This window comes from Scleropages formosus, chromosome 17 (assembly GCF_900964775.1).
Source record: "Scleropages formosus chromosome 17, fSclFor1.1, whole genome shotgun sequence".
NCBI classification, from domain to species: domain Eukaryota; kingdom Metazoa; phylum Chordata; class Actinopteri; order Osteoglossiformes; family Osteoglossidae; genus Scleropages; species Scleropages formosus.
Window position 1 is genome coordinate 16,119,822 of NC_041822.1, and position 19,647 is coordinate 16,139,468.

At 39.7% G+C, this 19,647-nt stretch overlaps 1 protein-coding gene across 1 annotated transcript; it reads right to left on the reverse strand.

Moving 5' to 3' along the window:
- Positions 1-314: 314 nt before the first annotated feature.
- cmya5 (cardiomyopathy associated 5) lies at positions 315-17,857 on the reverse strand. The gene is made up of 13 exons (XM_018758967.2): positions 17,629-17,857; positions 11,095-14,116; positions 8,159-8,254; positions 7,786-8,025; positions 6,049-6,071; positions 5,255-5,376; positions 4,707-4,841; positions 4,420-4,566; positions 3,777-3,924; positions 3,370-3,503; positions 2,390-2,501; positions 1,920-2,096; positions 315-1,700 (listed from the first exon to the last, which is right to left on the reverse strand). Exons 1-13 carry the CDS (start codon positions 17,745-17,747, stop codon positions 1,448-1,450), a joined length of 4,728 nt encoding a protein of 1,575 aa, XP_018614483.2. The 5' UTR covers positions 17,748-17,857; the 3' UTR covers positions 315-1,447.
- Positions 17,858-19,647: the final 1,790 nt, after the last annotated feature.

A 19,647-nucleotide genomic window follows, 5' to 3' on the forward strand; every position in this document is an offset into this window, starting at 1 on the left:
TAAAACTATTTTATTCTATTCTTTAAATTCTTTCAGTTTTCACTAATTAAACAAATATGTCCCTCTACTGATGATTATTTAACAATCATTAAATTAGCAGACTTGTTTGCTTCAAGTTAAAGTGAATTTTACTGCATCCAAAGGGTGATATAAAAAACCCTATTAGATATAAAAGTGCATAAAATGTATTTTAAAACTAATTATCAGAAAACAAAAAAAAGTTTGCCGAAAGTTGTGGTTAATGTCTATAAGTAAATTTATATTATATAATAAATACTATAAAGTATATATCTTTTCAGCAAAATTAGGTGATGTATTATACTAACTTACCAAAAATTTTACAAAGATAAAAATAAAAAAACATAGCTATGTTTACTTAGTCCTGTAATATGAAAGAAAGCTTGTTGCTGCTATGGACCGGGCTGCCGCATTCCACAGGCTACATGACTACAAGTAAGCAAAAAACACACTTCTATTCAACACTCCACTTCTAAAAGTACAACCTGTCCTTTTGTACATCTTTTCTTTTTCGTTCCAGCACCACCAAATCGGTATCCTATCAGTAACTCCCTGTGAGCGGAAATCCAGCATAGGGAACCTCAGTACGTCACACAAGAGCAATAAATCTTTCCCATGTTACTCCCACCCATCCAAATGGAAAAGGTGAGAGAGCGATTCCTCACTCCTTTAAAATGTATTTAATGCTGTCACACTGATTCTATCACATAAGGTGCAAAAAGAGTTGCATAAAGTGCTGTGAAATAGTATTTGCCTCCTTTCAAAACAATAAATCTTTTCTTTGTTAGACTCAATTCATATACTACTAGAACTGACAAAAAATCTGACCAAATATAATGTCAAAAAGCTGCAAAAACGGAGAAAATGGGAAAGGGAGCTGAGACTTTTTCACAGAACTGCATGACTGATGTTTTCAAAATACGAGAATGCTAATTCCTTTTATTTATATATAATTAAATAAGCTTACTGAAATTAATAATAAAAAAAAACCAACAGCCCTTGACAAAATAGTGTTTTTTGCTCCTTTGATACTGTTTTCCCAAATATTTACAAAAAGTCTTCCTAGATATTTAAATTGCATGTCACCTTCCACTCATGTCCAAGGAAAAAGTGCTTTGAAGCAAAGTTGGTGGAAAAAATGGCACTGAATTTAGCTTAAATATATATGTTGCCTTTGCAGCGCTCAACATTTTCATTTTGAAACTACTCAATACAAATACAAACACAACGCAAGTAAAACAGAAGGAAAAGTAGAGACTGCAGATCTGTTCATGTGGCGTAAAGAAAAATTGAAAGCAGCACATTTGCGACTGAAGCTGAGAAGCCAAATGCTGATTCCTTGTTTTTTTCCTTTTTATTTTCTTTCTGGGGACAACGAAAGCTCATGTGAGCTTCCAAAGTGGCAGGCCGAGAAGTAACCGTCTGGTTGCTAGTGGCGCTTGGCAAACTCCGGCACTTCAGACACTGCACACACAGCCAGGCTGCCAGGCTGATCCAGTACCAGTGCCGCTTGGCAGGCTTTGGAGAACCGGTGACAGCAGGAGCCCAGCATCCGTCCGCTCTGTCCGTCAAAGAAGGAGAGCCTCCCGTGGATGAAGTCCAGCAGTGTCCCGATGCTTGCCGGGGCCTCCGCCGCAATAATGTCCGTCTTGAGGCTGTCGTGATACAGGTGGAAGCGGCAGCTGCAGACACACAGGGTGGGAGTCAAAGGAAACACCTTATCAATCCAGTCACCATATAAAACCCATCCACCCTCAGCCAGTTCAAGAAGCGTTTTCCTTCTCACATATCTTAAGTCTCTATATAGATGGAGGTTACGTCAACATGTGTGTCTTTGTGTGTGTATACACACATTCCGATGGAGCTGATGGAAAGTCGAAGACGGGACTGCTAGGCAGTACCTGTTTGACGTGGGAATGCAGTGAAGACACCAGGAGGTGTTGTTTTCCTGCAGTGCGTCGTGATGGGCGGCGCTGTGATACATCACGCCGATCCTGTAGGCCTGGCAGTCGCGCACTGATATCTCCCAGTAGTGGTACCCTCTCGGAGGCAGGACCTCCCCCAGGACACCTGGGGACCTGGGGACACAGACCCCAAACAGACAGTTACTAGAGCTACTGTATCTTCACCAAAAAAAACTCATAAATAAATTGCAAAAAAAAGTATCAAAACTGTAACTAAAAATACATTAATACATCTCACTACAGCCATCTTATATGCCAAAGTAATATATCTGTATAATACAAGTTTTTTCTGCTCCGTAAACATCCTCGTTTTATGCTTCCTTAGTTGTTATACATTCTGGGCCTTCCGCTCCTTAGTGATGAACAAAACAACTTGGAGGGCTGTTACGGACGTGGGATCCTCTTACCCAGCCATGCCTCTCTGGGAGATGTTCCCATCTCTCCAGTGCACGGTGGTCATGTCCTCTGACAGCTCCAGAGCCGGGTGGGCCGTGTCCTTCAGCAAGTGGAACCTGGTGCCTGGTAGTGGAGCACGAGTCTATCAGACATCATCTCAATAGAACATGGTGACATTATGGTACATAACAGCCAATCCTAAAATGTGATGTGTGAGAAAGATGGGGTACCTCACTACAGCTGCAATACTGCATGAGTTTAGAAAGGTCTGTCAAACAACACACCTGACAAATAATTAAAGTAAACACATTAATTCATAGTTAGAATGGTTTGTAAAGATCATAGCTAACGTGAATAACACAGCATGTCCCACAAGAGGCGGTAAGTATATGGAAAAATCATCCATATATATATATAGCATGTGATCAAAAGAGAAGATTAATAAAATAGTATTAAAATGGCCTATTTCAGTTTGAACACAAAATTTGGATGTCCAACCGTGGTTACCATACAGTATGTTTCAAAGAATACATTTATTGTCTAGTTTATACATGTAACACTGAGTTACTACCCATATTATTACTTCAATAAAGCAATCACATATACATTACATTTATTCATTTAGCTGATGCTTTTCTCCAAAGCAATTTACAATGTTAAAGTTAAAATTATTCACCCATTTATACAGCTGGGTGATTTTACTGGAGCAATTTTGGATAAGTATCTTACTCAAGGTTACTATAGCTGGAGATCGAACCTGTGCCCTTTGGATCCAACAGCAGTAGCTCTCACCATTCCACTACCCGCTGTCCCTAATTAACACTAAGAATAAAGAAGTCCCAGTATAATATGCTATGTTGAGAGGAAACAGAAGGGTGGATGAAGAAGTGGAAAGAAACACAGAGAGATAGACACATGCCCCATAGCCTCATCCATCCCCTGCCAGTCTGTGATGTGACTGATGGAATGGGACGCGCCGATGGAAACGCACCTCTGGTGGAGATGAGCGTGGCCTCACTCTGATCGCTGGATCCGGCAGTGTTGACCGCTTTGATGTAGAACAGGTAGTTCTCATTGGGGAGCAGGAGAACCTTCTGCTCGCACTGCTTAATTCCAGATATGGACCTGCCCAAATGTGCCACAGCATTGATTGAAATCAAGGGGAAAGGGAAAAGGCAGTGCAGGAATGACCTAAGGATCATCCAGTCATCCTGAGGATTTCAACTGATATGTAAAAATGAACAATGGTTTTTACATATGGTATATTTGCCGTAAGCCAAACACTGCAATGAGAGGGACAATGTTCACAGAGTCCAGTAAAGCTACATAATCATATACCAGTAGAATAATACTGACACCGCAATGATCCAGATTTACTCCCTATGGAGCGCACCTCACCTGAGCCCCTCTCCCTCACACGCATACTGGCGGCAGTACTCCAGTGTGAAGCTCTCGGCAGTCCTGCGGTCTGAGGGGCTCCAGCGGATAATGGCGAAGTCCCAGCAGATCGTGCAACGCTCTGTGTTAATTGTGGGGATGGAGGGGGCTGGGAAAACAAGGATACCATTCACTCAATCCACCTGTACCATGTTATGCCTTAGGTTTCGCTGACCTGGGGTCCCTGCCATGGTGTTCAACAAGAACTTCATTGACTTGCTCAGGGTTCATGTGCTCCCCTGAACTTGAACTCATTCACCAAGATGCCTTCATACTTCTGCATCGTGTACCATATCAATTTATTTTTTCAGCCATCTGAATTCTATAAGAAACAAACCTGCTATAGAGCATGTTGTATAAAAGATACATGGAAGAATATAATAATGGAAACAATAGATATTCCATTATTGTAATTGGATTGCAGTTTCCAAATCTAGATTTTAGGAGAACCACTGCTCTTGAGCCAGTAATCAAATTACAGGTATGCAATACATTTAGGATACAATACTGCAGTAATTAAGTGTAGAAAACTGGATTAGAGCTTTGATAAACAATGTAATCTATAGGGTCGAAAAAACCGTAAGCAGAAGTGAAAAGCACTCACCTGTTCTAAAGGACAGCTTCTCACTGGGTAGGCTGCAGCCTGTGTAGTTGACAGCCATGACCCACACCTTGTAGTTCTTGTCGGGTTCCAGGTCCTCCAATGTGCAGTAGCTCTCCTTCACTGTTACTCTGTACTCTTCCGATATGGCTGGGGTCAAAGGGTAAGCAATACCTCACATCAATCAAGATCCATGCCATAAAATGATGTCAAACAAGCCAACTAGCAATTAATGGATTCTTCCACTTCAGTGTAAGAAGAAGAATGAGCTGCTTGAGAAACACCATTACCTCTTTGAGGCTCTTCCATACAGTAGACCTGAAAGCAATCAATGACATCCCCCTCATTGACCTTCCAGTAAACCGTGACTGAGGTGCTGGTGGCAGAGTTGGCTTCTTGTGCTTGCAGGCGAGGCTTCTGGGGAACTAAGGAAGGTGTAGGGGGCATAGAGTAATTGTATAAAGTCTGCCGGTATCACACAGAGACATTCAGTGTACTCAAATGTACAACACCAGTCAAAAGTTTGAGTACATCTGGGCAATCTCATCAAACTTATATGGGAGAAACTGGACCAAAGACTGAAGCCAAGCAACAAATAAGGACACTACATGAGCTGGAAAGACATATCCTCATGGAACTTAAATTTTGTCAATTATGAAAAAGCAAATTTGAAGTGTACTTTTGACTGGTACTGTAGTGGTGGAAACGTCCAAAAAATCCAGCAATTCTGCATAAGGCTAATTTTCACTGCAAAACCTGAAACACTGTTCCAGAGAGGTATTCCATGGTTACTTAATCTTAGATGCATAAATGATTGCTAACAGCAACGCTGACTTACTTGGAATACCCTCCAACTCCTTCCGTCCACGTCCTGAAGGGCTCTTTGAGTAATCCTCAAACATTGGGAAAGCTCTGGGGGTGAGCTCCAGGGACAAGGAAGACTCCAAGGCTGAGGTCAGCCTGCCAACACAGTGCAGAGCGTCGGTGTCCTTTCCCATACCCTTTCAGTAACATGAGACTCCTGAAATAACACTGTTGAGAAAAGACCTTAAAGGTACTGAAAACTCTCCACTGAAGAAAATTAACAATTTAGGGCCAGATAAAATTCACCTGTCTTTTGTATGATACCTTTCCTCAGTAAAAAATACATTTACTTATGTTAGGAAGGGAATTCTTCTGTACTGAATATTGCGGAGATCAGTTATAGGACATTTATTTAGTCAGGTTATACATTACAGTGGTGACAAACGTAAAAGTGCAGAAACACATAAAATGTATAAAAATAATTTTAAAAATCAAGCATTTAATTTCATATGTTTTCTGCAGTGTACTCAGTCCTCTAGTATGACTTTATTAGCATGAACATACTTTAATGATATATTAATGTTACAAACACATGCTAGGTGAGTGGTTAATGTTCAAGATAAACTCAGAACACAAAACTCAATGTCACAAAAACATTGCTTCAAAGAAAAAGCATAGATGTTCAGAATCGTTTATGACACCACCAATCCCATTCAAACGTTAGTCCAAGATTAATGTCGTTCTGGACCCATCAGTATCTAATTGCAAGTCCCCATGAGGCCACATCCACAAAAACACATGTGAATAAAGCAAATACATTTCAGTTACCTCTGGTTAATGTCTACGGATGACTGGAGGTAGGAAAAAGAAGAAGAAGTATATAATATATATATATATTTATATATATGATGAAACATGATTTTTGATACCACTTTTGACAATGAACAAGGCTGCACAGTTCAGAAAAATCTTGGTTTTCCTTGCTGGATAAAAGCTATGATGTAGGATCTTCTTATAATGATACAATGATGACTGGTGTACTCTTTAATAAGAGAAAATACATTTACATTTGTTCATTTAGCAGATGCTTTTTTCCAAAGCGAAGTACATCTCAGAGACAAATATGAGCATTGATGTAATCAGTCAACATTGCCTGATCAAAACTGATCGAAAAAGGTTCTGTCTTCTTCACCATTTTATTGAGTCACATAATGAAGTCCTACCTGAAATGACCACAGATTATTCCATTACTTATGATGTACGTAATTGTGTGATTATGCCGAAAGGTGACGACAACACAATATGCAAACAACCCAGTGGAATTAGCAGGACTGAGTCTCACAGATACAAAATGCTGCCTGATACTGCAGTGTATCTACAGAGTTAGAATGTTTATCCTGAAAACTGGTTCTAAATTATAGGATTTAGCAATAAAGAGGGAGTTCAAACTGGCCACGTGTCACTACATCAGTCACTTACATTTTTTATTAAGCTGTATTTTTTAATAAAACATCAACTTCTGCATTACTACTCTGAATGCAGTTAACAGCTGGCATTGAGTTTCCAGAGCAATTAATGTTAAAGTTACAGTTTTTAAACACAAAGACCTAGTTTGCTCCAACACAAGAATAGCTAGTACATCTAGCTAACGGAGGAGTAAGGTGCACGATGTTTCATTCCGACTAATGATTACAGGAAAAGTGTCAGAGGTATTGGAACTCCTCCAGGTAAATTTGATGAAGATCCCAAATGTGAAAAAGGGTGAAGCTCGCCTAAAAATCCCTAGCTGAGTCTATGAACACTTGTTTCGCTGAAAATTCAGGCTACTGTTGGCCAACTGGAACTAGCATACTGATGACACATCCGTACAAAATTATTTTTTACATTTTTTAAAAAAATATTTTGACGTCACCTTTTGCTTTAGATTAAAAAACAAAATTTCTTTAAGAGAAACTTGATCTGTTTCTTAAATTTCTCTTTTTCTGTTTCTTTTCAGTTTAGAATGTGAAGAAAGTAGCTCTCCAGGGAATGTAGGCTAGTACAAGACAATATGCATTTTAACAATGATAACATTCAGTGGCATGTCTTACTTGACATTAAGATGTTTTAATTAGGCTGGTCATGTCATGTTAGTAAACCAACTGAACAAGGTAATTTGACTGGAATCACTACATTTAAAATATCAACTGATGAGAACTTAACTTTTTTGTAGAGGAGATATCAAGTACACACACACACATTTTCAGAACCGCTTGTCCCATACGGGGTCACGGGGAACCGGAGCCTACCCGGCAACACAAGGCGTAAGGCCGGAGGGGGAGGGGACGCACCCAGGACGGGACGCCAGTCCGTCGCAAGGCACCCCAAGCGGGACTCGAACCCCAGACCCACTGGAGAGCAGGACCCGGTCCAACCCACTGCGCCAACGCACCCCCCAGATATCAAGTAATGTGTGATATTTATCTTCTTATGACACAATTGCAATTTTTCACAACATCAAACACAAAAACATTATCAAAAACATAAGTTTTTGAGGTAAGCAAAAACAAGTGGTTTCTAACTTACACACAGAAAGGTAAGTTGATCTTGATCTGACACCTCAATCTCTTTGACAGTCCTGTCCAAGGCTTCCTTGGCCAAGTCAATGTTGTCCTGGAACTCAACGATCTGGTCATACAGTTGCTCCAGCTTGACCTTTTTCTCCTCCTCCATAGTCTGGGACATCTCATTGTACTGATCCATCACCAACTTTAAGATCTCCTGGTTCTGCCTGTCTAGGGTCTCCTCACAGGTTTTGAAGTGCTCCTATGGATTGCACCAAAACATTTACAAAAATGTTCCTGGGACATGCATTGCACAGAGATGCACACATATTTCTGTATCTGTAGGAAATTTTACATTTGCATTCCAAAGATACAGTATATTCTGTATCACTTACTTCTACTGAATTGTATGCCAGCTCTAGCTCTGACACCAAGTCTTCAATCTTTTCTGATCTTTCTTGCAACACAGAAATCCATTCACCAAGTTTATTCTGAAAAGAAATATCTCATGTTACTGCATTGTTGCACTATATTGCTTCATTGAAAAATGGAGGGCTTCCAAAACACAGATAGACCCCTCCAGTCCTGGTGTTTTTTCTATATCACACTGAAGAATTTCAGGCTGTTACATAAAACCACGTGGGCTGGGACTACAGTATATTAGCTATATGTTAGAGAGTTATTAACATATTAGCATAATTCTAAAATGGATTCAGTTGTAGCGAGACAGGAGAAATAAAAACTCACTAACTGCAATTAGTACAAGACTATGTCTTTTCCTACCATTAATTCATGCCTGGATAGATTCCTCCAAGCAGGGTGCTCGCAAAAGCTACACTGGGGCCTTCAGGGGCTGGGACTGACTGGTTTTGAGTAAGAGAAGGCTATAGACTGTATGTGCAGAAAGATAATGCTCAGCTCTGTGTCAAAGTACCTGCTTTAGCACTATTCATAGATGTCAGTGACAACTGTTCCTCGTCATATAGGCCATTGTGAATGGCTGACAGTGGGAAAGATCTGGCATTTGTGCAGCGTCAGCTGCCCACCAGTCACTTAGGCCTCAAAACTCCACACCCTGAGCCTTCTTTTAAATGGGTCCCACGAACACAGTAATACATGTCTACAGTTCCAAGGTGTTGGCATTGCTTCCTAGGAAAAGAACAAACTGAGGTCTGTGTGCATGGGTCAGGCTCTACATCAATATAACCAACCTAGTGCACTGGCCTGCTGTCAGCGAAGCTGGCCTGGGGCCACCGTGGGTATTTTTAAACCCTTCAGAGCAGAGAACACATGCTGTTTTGGTCACTAAACTCTTCTCTATCTAGGTCACACCAACACAGGGAAAACTCTATGGACAGGCTGCCATACCTGACGTGCCACTACACAGTTCTCCACCATCTGTTGCTCTAATACAGCATTGGTCTTAACAGGCTAAAAGGCGTCTCACTTGGGCCCTCACTTCTGCATTTACTCTAATCACATGTTTATTAGCGACCGCTGTTTGAAAGCAATTATAGTTGTTTTTGTCATGTGACTTGCATAGTCTTTAACCTCTGCCGTGTTATCTTCATAAATCCACTGTACTCAGCAGCTCTTTCTATTAGCTTCATTAGAAATATGGGTGTCCAAATGAGCAAATCCCCACTACCTTTGCAAATTTTTGAAAACTAGGTCCCCTTCAACTTTTTTCAAAACAGTCTCTCTCACTCACACAGAACCGGAGCCTACCCGGTAACACAGGGCATAAGGCCGGAGGGGGAGGGGACGCACCCAGGACGGGACGCCAGTCCGTCGCAAGGCACCCCAAGCGGGACTCGAACCCCAGACCCATCGGAGAGCAGGACCCAGTCCAACCCACTGCGCCACCATGCCCCCCTCAAAACAGTCCTTTTAAGTTAACAGTTTTCTCCAAAATAACTCAACCATTTCTACAGCTTTAATTTATTTTTTATTAAATCAGTTTGGGGTTAAGCTAGACTCAGCAGTATTACAGCAGGTCTTTTGAGAGCAAGGGACTGGCCTTTACCATTGTTCTTCCTGTTGCCCCCCATGAAGATCCGGCCTAACTAAATGTGTCTTTATCATTATTTATTCCTTTTGCTTACACTTTTCTCCAGAACAACTTACAATGTCGTGCTACTCACAAAGATCTATTTATACACCTGGGTAATTCTTACTGAAGCAATTCAAGGTAAGACTTTGCTCAAAGTTATTACAATAGTAGTGGTATTCTCCTTCCAGTGCAAGGGGGGAGCTCTAACCCCTGCACCATTTTCTCCCTTAAATAGATTAGTGTTTTATGATTTATCAACCTCCCCCCCGCATTCAAGAGCTGACTATTCCTGAAATCAGAAAATATAATTTTGTAGTATTGTGTGTGTGTGTGTGTTTTATATCTAATATTTATCTGTTAATTTTATTGTAGTATCTTATTTAAATTATAAATAATGAGAGTAACACAAGTATAGGTATTACATAACTGCTTAATCATCCATCACTCATATACAACTGCTGGACTGGATCACATGTCAGCCAGGGCTCCACAAGGTGCGGTGTTGACAGCAGGTTCCTGCAGCACTGCACTATAGCTCCAGTGGGCAGCAGGAGCTGAGGATTCTGGGAGATAACTGCTAAACCCTCACGAGTGGGATTAAGTTTCAGTTATGTCAGTAATGGCAGTAGATACCAGTGACTTTCATCAAATAACATTATAGTCCACTGGATAGTTGTACTGCTGCCGATTGTTATCCTTCCCAGCGTAGCAGCAGTGTACAAGGGCCTGGAGTGATTCTCCCAGAAGAGGAAATGGGAGAACTGTCATAGCTCGTCATTTCAAAATATATCTACAGCACTACTCGAAAATGTGAATACATTAATTGGAAACTTATTTTCTCCTCGAGAAATTTTTTTTGATAAGTCAGATCACAGATTCAGCCGACATGTCATCCCAGCTCCTCTGCAGCACTTTCCAGAGAAACAGGACACTTATGGATTGTTTCATTTTCTCTCCTCTGTCCAGTTTATACCTGTGAATATACTTTTATACTGTGTTTTGTGTACTCAAACATTTGACTGGTATTGTAACATTGTGTTCAACTTCATAATTGTGATTGGTCTTATTCTTGGTATAATTCCAATTAATTTCTTTGTCGTCACTGATTATCCTGTATGTACACATAGATATTAAAATGTACTGTATACATGGTTTTTATTTATTGTGTTTTATTTTAATTATAGGTAACATAATTCTGTCTGGGATACAGCAGTAATCTACTGTCCATACTAGTAACTTTTCAGAAATCTAATGAAACAGACCTTGTTACACACTTACCCTAAAGTCGTCATACGCCTCATCCAGTGTCAATACTTCATGGTCCTGATGTTCACCATAAAGCTTATCCTTAGCTACAATTGGGCATTGGCAGACCAAACAAAAGGTGTCCATGGCTTGTGCATTGGAATCAATTTGTTCCTGTCGACCTTCAGACAGGGGAGTCCCATCAGGAGCCTCAATAATTTCATATTCAGTCTCTAACAGTTCCTCGGTAGGGATATAATGGTCATGCAGCTTTGAGAATTTGTGATCACGCTCATGGTTTAGTTCATCTTTCTGGGCTCCCTCGGGCTCCAAGTCTCTTGCCTCTTGTTGAGTAATCATCTCATAACCCAATTCTTCAGCAGTTTCCTCACCTTGGTCTGAGAGTGACTCCTCCTTACCAAACATCGAGAGGTCCACCTGCCCTGGAAAACTTCTGAGTGCAGAGTATGAGACCTCTCTGTGCTTCAACACATCCTGCCTCTCCTTCTGGTCATCCTCCTCATTTTCTTCATCTGTTTCAACTGGTATCAGTGGTGAAAGTCTAAGTAACTGTGTCCTTGGGACTCTGCTAGAATCCCTAAAGGACTGCACACCACTGCTGTCCCACTCTTTCAAAGTTATGTTTTCTTTTATTTTATTCACCAGTTCTTTCTCCACATTATCCACAACTTTCACACTGTCAGCTTCCCATGGAATGGCATTTCCCTGCAAAGCTACTTCCACCTTCTCTGTGGTCAAAGATGTGTCTTCACTTGCAAAGCCTGAATGTGGAAGCTGTGAATTAATTTGAGTAACTGATTCTGGAGTGCCTTTGTCTGGAGCTTCCTCCAAGGACAGATCTCTTTTGGGTGATTCCTTCATGAGCACATCCAAATTATAATCCATTACAGTAATGTAATTATCATTCAGAAGTTCACATTTTGCTTGGCGCTCAGTGTGACTCTTTGCACTCCGAATGGTCTTTACAGATTCAATCTCAGATATCCCACTTTCAGTATTTATTTCTTGAACAGAGTTTTCAAGCTTATTAATGTCTATGGTTTCCTTACTCAGAGAAACTTCACCTTCGGCTGTGCCTTCTGGCAGCTGAACTATGGGAGGTTCTTCAAGTTTACTTTCATGTTCTTCAGTATTAATTTTGCTTTCACATTTATGAACTATGCTAGTTTTTTCAGGTTTATCAAGGGATACTTCAGTTTTCTTGACTGTATCTTGAGGTGTGCTTTTAGGCTCTTGATCTACAAAAGGTTTTTCTTTGCTGTCTTGCATTATCTCATCAGTGGTTGTTTTTTTATCTGTGGAAATTACTCTTTCATTCATTAATTCTGTGTGTTCAGTAACAGTGCTCTTTGTCTCATCTGTCTCCGTTTCTTCTTTAATTCCTGTCTCAGGTTCAGATACCTTCTTGCACAATTTTGTCTTTTTCGTCTCTGAAGGTAATTCTTTTTCAAAGACTACATGCCAGGACCCCATGTCTTCCTTTTTGTTCTCTGAAACTGTGGTAATTTGTTCTACTTTTTCATGCATTGTTACACTAGGCTTCTGTACTGTATTGACTTCTTCCTCTTTAATATCTTCTTCTTCTTCTTCTTCTTCTTCTTCTTCTACTCGTGTCAGGCAGCCAGTAAGGTCAAATTTGCTCTGTGCCCACATTTGCAAGCCACCTTTGTTCAGACTTTCAACAGGTTCACGTTCTACAACTGGTGTCTCATCTTTCAAAATAAACTTTTCTAAATACCCTTCACTATCATCAGAGTCAGAGTGTCTTCGTTTAAAAGACTTCTCCGAAATAACACTTTCCACATCAGAGAAGTCATCTTCCTTCTTCTTCTCACCCATTGCTTCCTCATAGAGGTCTGTGTAGAGGAATGGCAAAGCTGCTGGCTCCTCAAGGAGTACAGGGTCAATAATCTTGGGTGGTCCTGAGGGTAAGAAAATAGGTGTGAGGATGGTCTCTTGGCTGCCAAACAAGGCTGAACCACTTTCCTTGATAAACGATTTCATGTGCCTTCCCTCATCAGCGCTTTCTTCTTCATCTCTTTCTTGTTGTTTAATGAAAGCTGATTCTACTAGCTCATCGTGGCCCCCATTTTTGTAAAATACCTCATCAAGATGCTCACTGGCCATCTCAATATCGCCAATCAAAACAAAGGCATCCTCATTGGCTGACCTTGTGGATTTCTCCTGATTTTCAAGTAACGCTGATCCTTGAGAGTCCTTAGATTGCACATGTTCTTCTGCACCTTCAGAAACATCCCCTGGCAAGTTCTCATCCAAAAGAGTGAACTTCTCAAAGTAATCTGTATCACTCGTTCCATCATTTCCACATGCTTTAGAGACAGAATCCTGAGAGGACTGTGGTTCTACAGAGACCACATTCTCTTCTTCAACTTTCTTCACCTCCTGATCTTCCTTAACCTCTTCAGTTTTCGAGATGGTTTCAGGAAGCTCTGTTGCCTCCTGTATGTGTTTTGATTTTATCTGTGGTGTGTTCTCCAAATAAGACAAGTTATCTGCTATATCAGTGCTTTCCTCTTCATCTACAGTAGCAAGCCTTGAAGGAACTACAATGTTTAATATCTCATAGCCCTCAGAAACCAGGCTGAATAACCGTTGCTCCTTTTCTTGTTTCAGATCTGTTGACTCACCATTTTCACCAGTACCTTCAGGCCTTATATTAGGCACAGCAATCTCAGTCATGAATGGTCTTTCATTTCCACCAGGGAAACTTCTAGATGATGGCCTTTTAAGTCTGTCACCCAGCTTGCTGCCACTTCTTTTCTTCCTCTTCCTCACAATTTTGTCCTCATCCATAATGATGATAACCTTACCCTGGGCACCAGAACCCTCCAAGCTATATGCCTCTGAGGTGGTACTGCCTTCTGAGGCCCATGGAGTGGAGCAGCGGCTGGATACAGTCTCCCACACAATGCCGCTGTCCTCACTTTGGACTGTCACCATTGAGAAAGACGGGTCCACTGTGAGGCACTGGAGTCTGGGCTTCACTGTTTGGTCCTCCACAATTTCCTTCAGACTGAATTGACAGAATAGAGAAATAGAAAGTTAGTTGAAAAGAATTTCTGAGCTGAAACCTTTGTCCAAGACAACTTCCAATTTTAGGTTTGTGCAAGAAATAACTTATAATGGAATATTTGGACTGTAGAAATTTAGGCTAAGAACCTTGCTTGAAGATTCTTCAAAAAAGTGAGCGATTCAGACAAAGAACTGTCAGTTTGCATGGCAATTGCCCTAACTGTTAAACTACTTACTAGCAATTAACTTGTATACAATCAAGGTTTCTACTTGGTTGCTATAACAGTATCACTGTTTTACTACACATTAGATATGCAGGACTAGCAGGTACTGTCATGTTTCGAACTGTTGCCTTCTGCTTGAACACCTCAAATTAGAATCCAGCTCTCACTGTGATGTCCTTAAACAAGGTACTTTGAATTTCTCCAGAAACAGTTACCCAACTGTATAAATGGGGAAGGAATTGTAAGTCTCTTGGTATACGATTCTAATGTGGTAAGTTGTTTGGAGAAAAACATCTGCTAAATAAATTAATAACAATTAAAGATGTTCACCAATTTATGAAAATTTGAGTAATAACCTTATTGATGATTTTTTGAAAAATGTTTAGGCTTGCATAGCAATTCAAATTACACACAAAAGCATCACCTAATGTGCAAAGAAATAGAGATCATAAATAGTAATTGCTGACTGAAGTTTTCCAAGAGTGAAGAACGTGGAGAAGAAGCCAACAGAAACTGAGCAAGCTGTAGATGATCTTATGGCTTTTAAATCTACCAGTTTTGAGCTGTTAGCAATGTGCCACCTCTCCATAACACTACACCTCCATGTTACACCTCTGGCTTCCAGGTTGATGTACAGCTGTTGCCTGCACTTCAGTAACATACAGCTTACAGTGTTTTTTCTTTAAATATCTTATAATCATCCTTTCATTTCATATTATTATGCTTTGTATTGTGTATGACTGAATTTCAGGTGATGTGTTGTGTATAAGAGAAGTGATGGAGTTGCAGATTAGCACCAACACAATGGTCTAGTTTTGAGCTAGGGTTTTTTTATTGGGCTTCCTTATTTATTCCATATTGTAAATACTGCAAGGGAATGCAAAAACACCGAGGTGCATGCACGAGTCATCCTGGCTCACCAGAATAATGTAAATAAATTCTATAATAACAAATAAATAAATAATTTAAATTTAAATTAGACATAAAAGCATGGACCTTAATATGGTTGTTAACTTAAAAGAGAACACATCAAATATATCTTATGTGATAAATTCATGAAGTTTCTTTTATCAACAGAAAAATTTTCAATTCAGGGTAATACAGAAATAGTACAGTAAGACAAAACCTTACTCTGTTGCTTAACCAATGCTTTTTTCCAAAATAAATTCTAATTTTGTGTATTGACACAGTAGGGCAATGCACCCTGTGGGACTTGAAAACAACTTTCATGTGACAGGGTTGTGTTAAGTGAACCGCTGCCTTACAGCTGGTATAGAATTTAAATTGCTGCAGAATTTGTATTGAATCTGTTTTGGTGCTATTCTTAAATGCGTTTTGAGTTATGCTAAAAGTGGTACAAAACTCAAGATACTTGGTACTGAGGTACTGTATCAGCTGCATAGTTTATATTTACTAATAATGTGAAGCCCATGCTCTGACTAAACACAGTTTGGGGGGACACACCACGCCTGTGATCCTGGCAGGATGGTGTATATCCAAGGTTTCATTCCAGCCAAACATTTTCTTTCAGTTTGTGGTCCACAGCCTTGGTGCTTGAGGGCTGCACAGTGAACTGATCCTCACTCAAGCACAGCTCTTAATCCGTTTACTGAAGTACTTATTAGCATAGTAAGTCACTAACCTGGGTTTTAATTCATGAAGTAATTAAAATATATTCCAATACACAGAGGACTCCAGCCCTCCAGGATTGGAACAATTCAACCCTGATTTAACAGGGTTCAGTAAAACAACTGTTTTCCTAATTTAACAAATTTATCATCGTTTTCCCCCAGTAACCTACAAAGGTAAACAGGTATTCCAATAGGGCTGAAAAACCTGATTGCATTCAGGGCCTTGGAGACTAGCAACTAGTGGCAGCTGGTCCAGAAAGAACCACACTGTTGCATGTTTAAGAAGATGGACAGACAAAATGGTCTTGGCACCTTTGTATCGAGCAAAGCTACGATACTGATTTATTTACTTATTTATATCACAATCATATTTTTACCAAATAGATTCCAAAAGCACTTTCCTTTGTCCCCATAAATACTGTGCAGGATTTTAAGATAAGATCATGTTTTACATGACATTGTAGAAGTTACCTGTGTGCTGTTACATATAGATTTATAGATATATAGATATATTTTTAATGTATATATTTATTACCAAATAATGTGTGCTGGTGCTCAGTTTACAACACCCTCCCTGTTGTCTTTCTTCATATCAACTTTTCAGACAGCTGTATGAATAAACTGCAAAACTACTTAGACTACTTCTGTGAAATTTTCACTTGAGTTTCACGCCTACCCAGGGGTACCACGTGATCTGTGACAAGCAAAACTTTCCCAGACAAATAAATGGCTTATAGAATACAGAAAATGCAATGCAGCAGGTAGCTAAGCAGTGGAGCACATGGACTTACACACTAAAGTTGGCCGGTTCAAAGCCCGTTACTACAATACTTCCCTTGGGAACAGGACTCATCCTGAATTACTACACTAAAAATAGTCATGTATAAATGGTTCAAATACAGTGAGGTGATTTTGATAAATGCAACTTATTAATGAAAGAAGCATCTGATCTTTGTATGACACACAATTTCACGTTAGTTCTCACATTGATTCCAAATTTTCGAGGTCAATAGGACTATATGCTATACTTGTTTGGTTAAAATGCATGTGCTTAAAACCAGTACACTCAGTGCTCCAGGTATTTTGCCAGATTTTCTGAGAGGTGGTCAGTCCAGTTAAAACTGGATGCATGGCAACTCTAGTAGTATGAATATATTCAGTCTTGTGGATTCAGTAAATGTCTTATGACTTATCTTTGACCTGAGGCTAATCTCATCTCTCGAACCAAATAGACCTATGAGCTTTACAGTCAGTTACCAATAGTGCACAGTGGTATAATACATCAAGCTTTGTTGCAAATATGGGGCAGTAGGTTGTGTTGAGGTTAGAGCTGTTGCGTTGCCATGACTATGGCTCTGGTTCCAGTCCCACCCCTGCTGTCAGACCCTTGATCAAGGTACTTACCATAGATTGACACACTAAGAATGCCCTGCTGAATTAAGGCGAAAATAATGACTGCTTGTCTAACATTGTACATTACCTTTGACCAGCTTGTCAGCTAAACAAAGATTAATATAAAGATTAAGATTATTTATATTAAGATTAATATAAAAATACAACATGCACACAAAAGTGAGGAAAGCTGGTTGAATTACAGCTGTACTTTGCTTTTTCTACTTTTATATTTGTCTGGTGTCTAAATGGCACTATAAAGGTACCTTTTGCAGAGCTCCACAATGTCATCATTGTCATCCACAGCACCTGCCCCCGTCTCTCCCTCTTCTATCACTCTGAAAGTACACTCATTCTCACTTTCCTCCCGTTGACTAGAATCCATTTTTGCCTCTTGTGCGTTTTGTTTGATCCGTCTTTATGTATGTTTGAGTCCGACGTGTCACAAAGTGACGACCACTTTGGTTTAGGTTCATTCCAAGCTGGAGGCTGTTGGCCTGACTCAGCGCTCCTCTACAAATAGACAGCAGGATAGGCGGTATTCCCCAGCCCAGTGGGGTGTGGGGGTATGCAGAACCCGAGACCTGTCACTGGGTCTCCAAGTCCCCTGTGTTAAGAACACTACACTACTTTAGCAAGAGTGACTTCTTTCAACCACACACAAATCATTGTTTTAGGAATTTGAAACCCCCATAAACAGAAACAAGGTCTAGAAATACAGCTTTTATCAGTTTGTAGTCTAACTTTATAAGTAGACCTTGTGGCTGATATTCAAGGGCAATTAAGTACTGTATATGTGTGCTTCATTTTAAAGATCAATTTCTCTTTCCAGATCTATAATGAACATAGTCATAAAACTGAGGGCAATTAACCTACTGATATTTGGCCATCAGATGAAACAACTAGCTGGAATTCACACAAAATATAGGCTTAAGTTCCTTTGCTTAACCATAATAATGACATTATTATTATTACATTTTTTGACATGAGTTCTAAATATTTTAAATTATGTAGTACAATTCTAGGACCACACGTTTTTGAATCACATGGATAAAAGCCTATATTGTATAGAGATGATCACATGTATGAGCGAGAACTTATCTGCAGTATGGGAAAGCAAAGGTCCATGGTGAAGTCCAACATGTATTAGCACACAAACATGATCTTGCCTAACAAGACAGGGAATTATGGAAGAACCATCCAAAAGAGAGAGCAACATAGATCAAACCCACTTAGATATCTTCGTATGAAGCGTTTGCTTACAATTAGGCCCTGGTGGCGTAAACAAGGCATTCATCAAGGCTTAAATGTCACAGTGTCATCTGTTGCTTTCCATCACTGTGGTAATGTGATCCTGAGCCCAGCTGTGGATATAGGGTTCAGGGATGGAATTCATAGCCCTGAGTCCCAGGTGCATATTAGCCTCCCTTTGATGAGCAGAAGCAATGGCTTAACACTGTAACTCCAGTTCTGTGGTTTAAATTAGGAAAAGGAACCTTTTGCAGCCTTTTTGACCATAACATTGTAAAAACTTGGGAAAGAATTAAATATGTTGATATCTTTTGTCTGATGCTCTGTGTTTCAAAAAATCCTATTGTTAAATCCTTAGCTGGAACATATCTGAAAATACCCTTTGACCAATAATGTGACTCTCCTTTACACTTCATAATTTTTTTATTATTGTCACATTTACCTTTGTATGAATGACGTCCATATTCAACTACCCATGGAATTAATGCTGGTTGAATAATAACATCAGACAAACCAACTGTACTTCAAGAATCACACTTCTGCCTGTATGTCTCTCTATCTGTGGGTGAATTGCACTTTTCTCTCTACTGAGTTGTATGTTGCTTTGGAGAAAAGTGTCTGCTATTTGAATAAATGTAAACATCAACGTAAATGTGTTATTCACACTCAAAGAAAATGTGCTTCTGCATGATGTACAAATGATTCTAAATGTTGATCCGTGCAATATAAAGTATTGTAAAATATCAACTACAGTAAATTAAAAATAATATCTTTGCATATTTGTCACAGTGACGCTGCTCTGGACAACTGGTTATTAAAATGATGGATGAAACTGATGGATGAAACATTTGTGTATTGAATAAGTTAAATAATAAAATGGGCAAAATAAATGATGTGACATAAATACAGTTTACCTTGGCATTCTCAGAAATACATATCTGACTTACAATATGAAGCACACTTATTTTACAAAGTACAAAAAATGTTATTGTTCACACGTGACATTTCACCCTACCAACATTTATATTAAATGC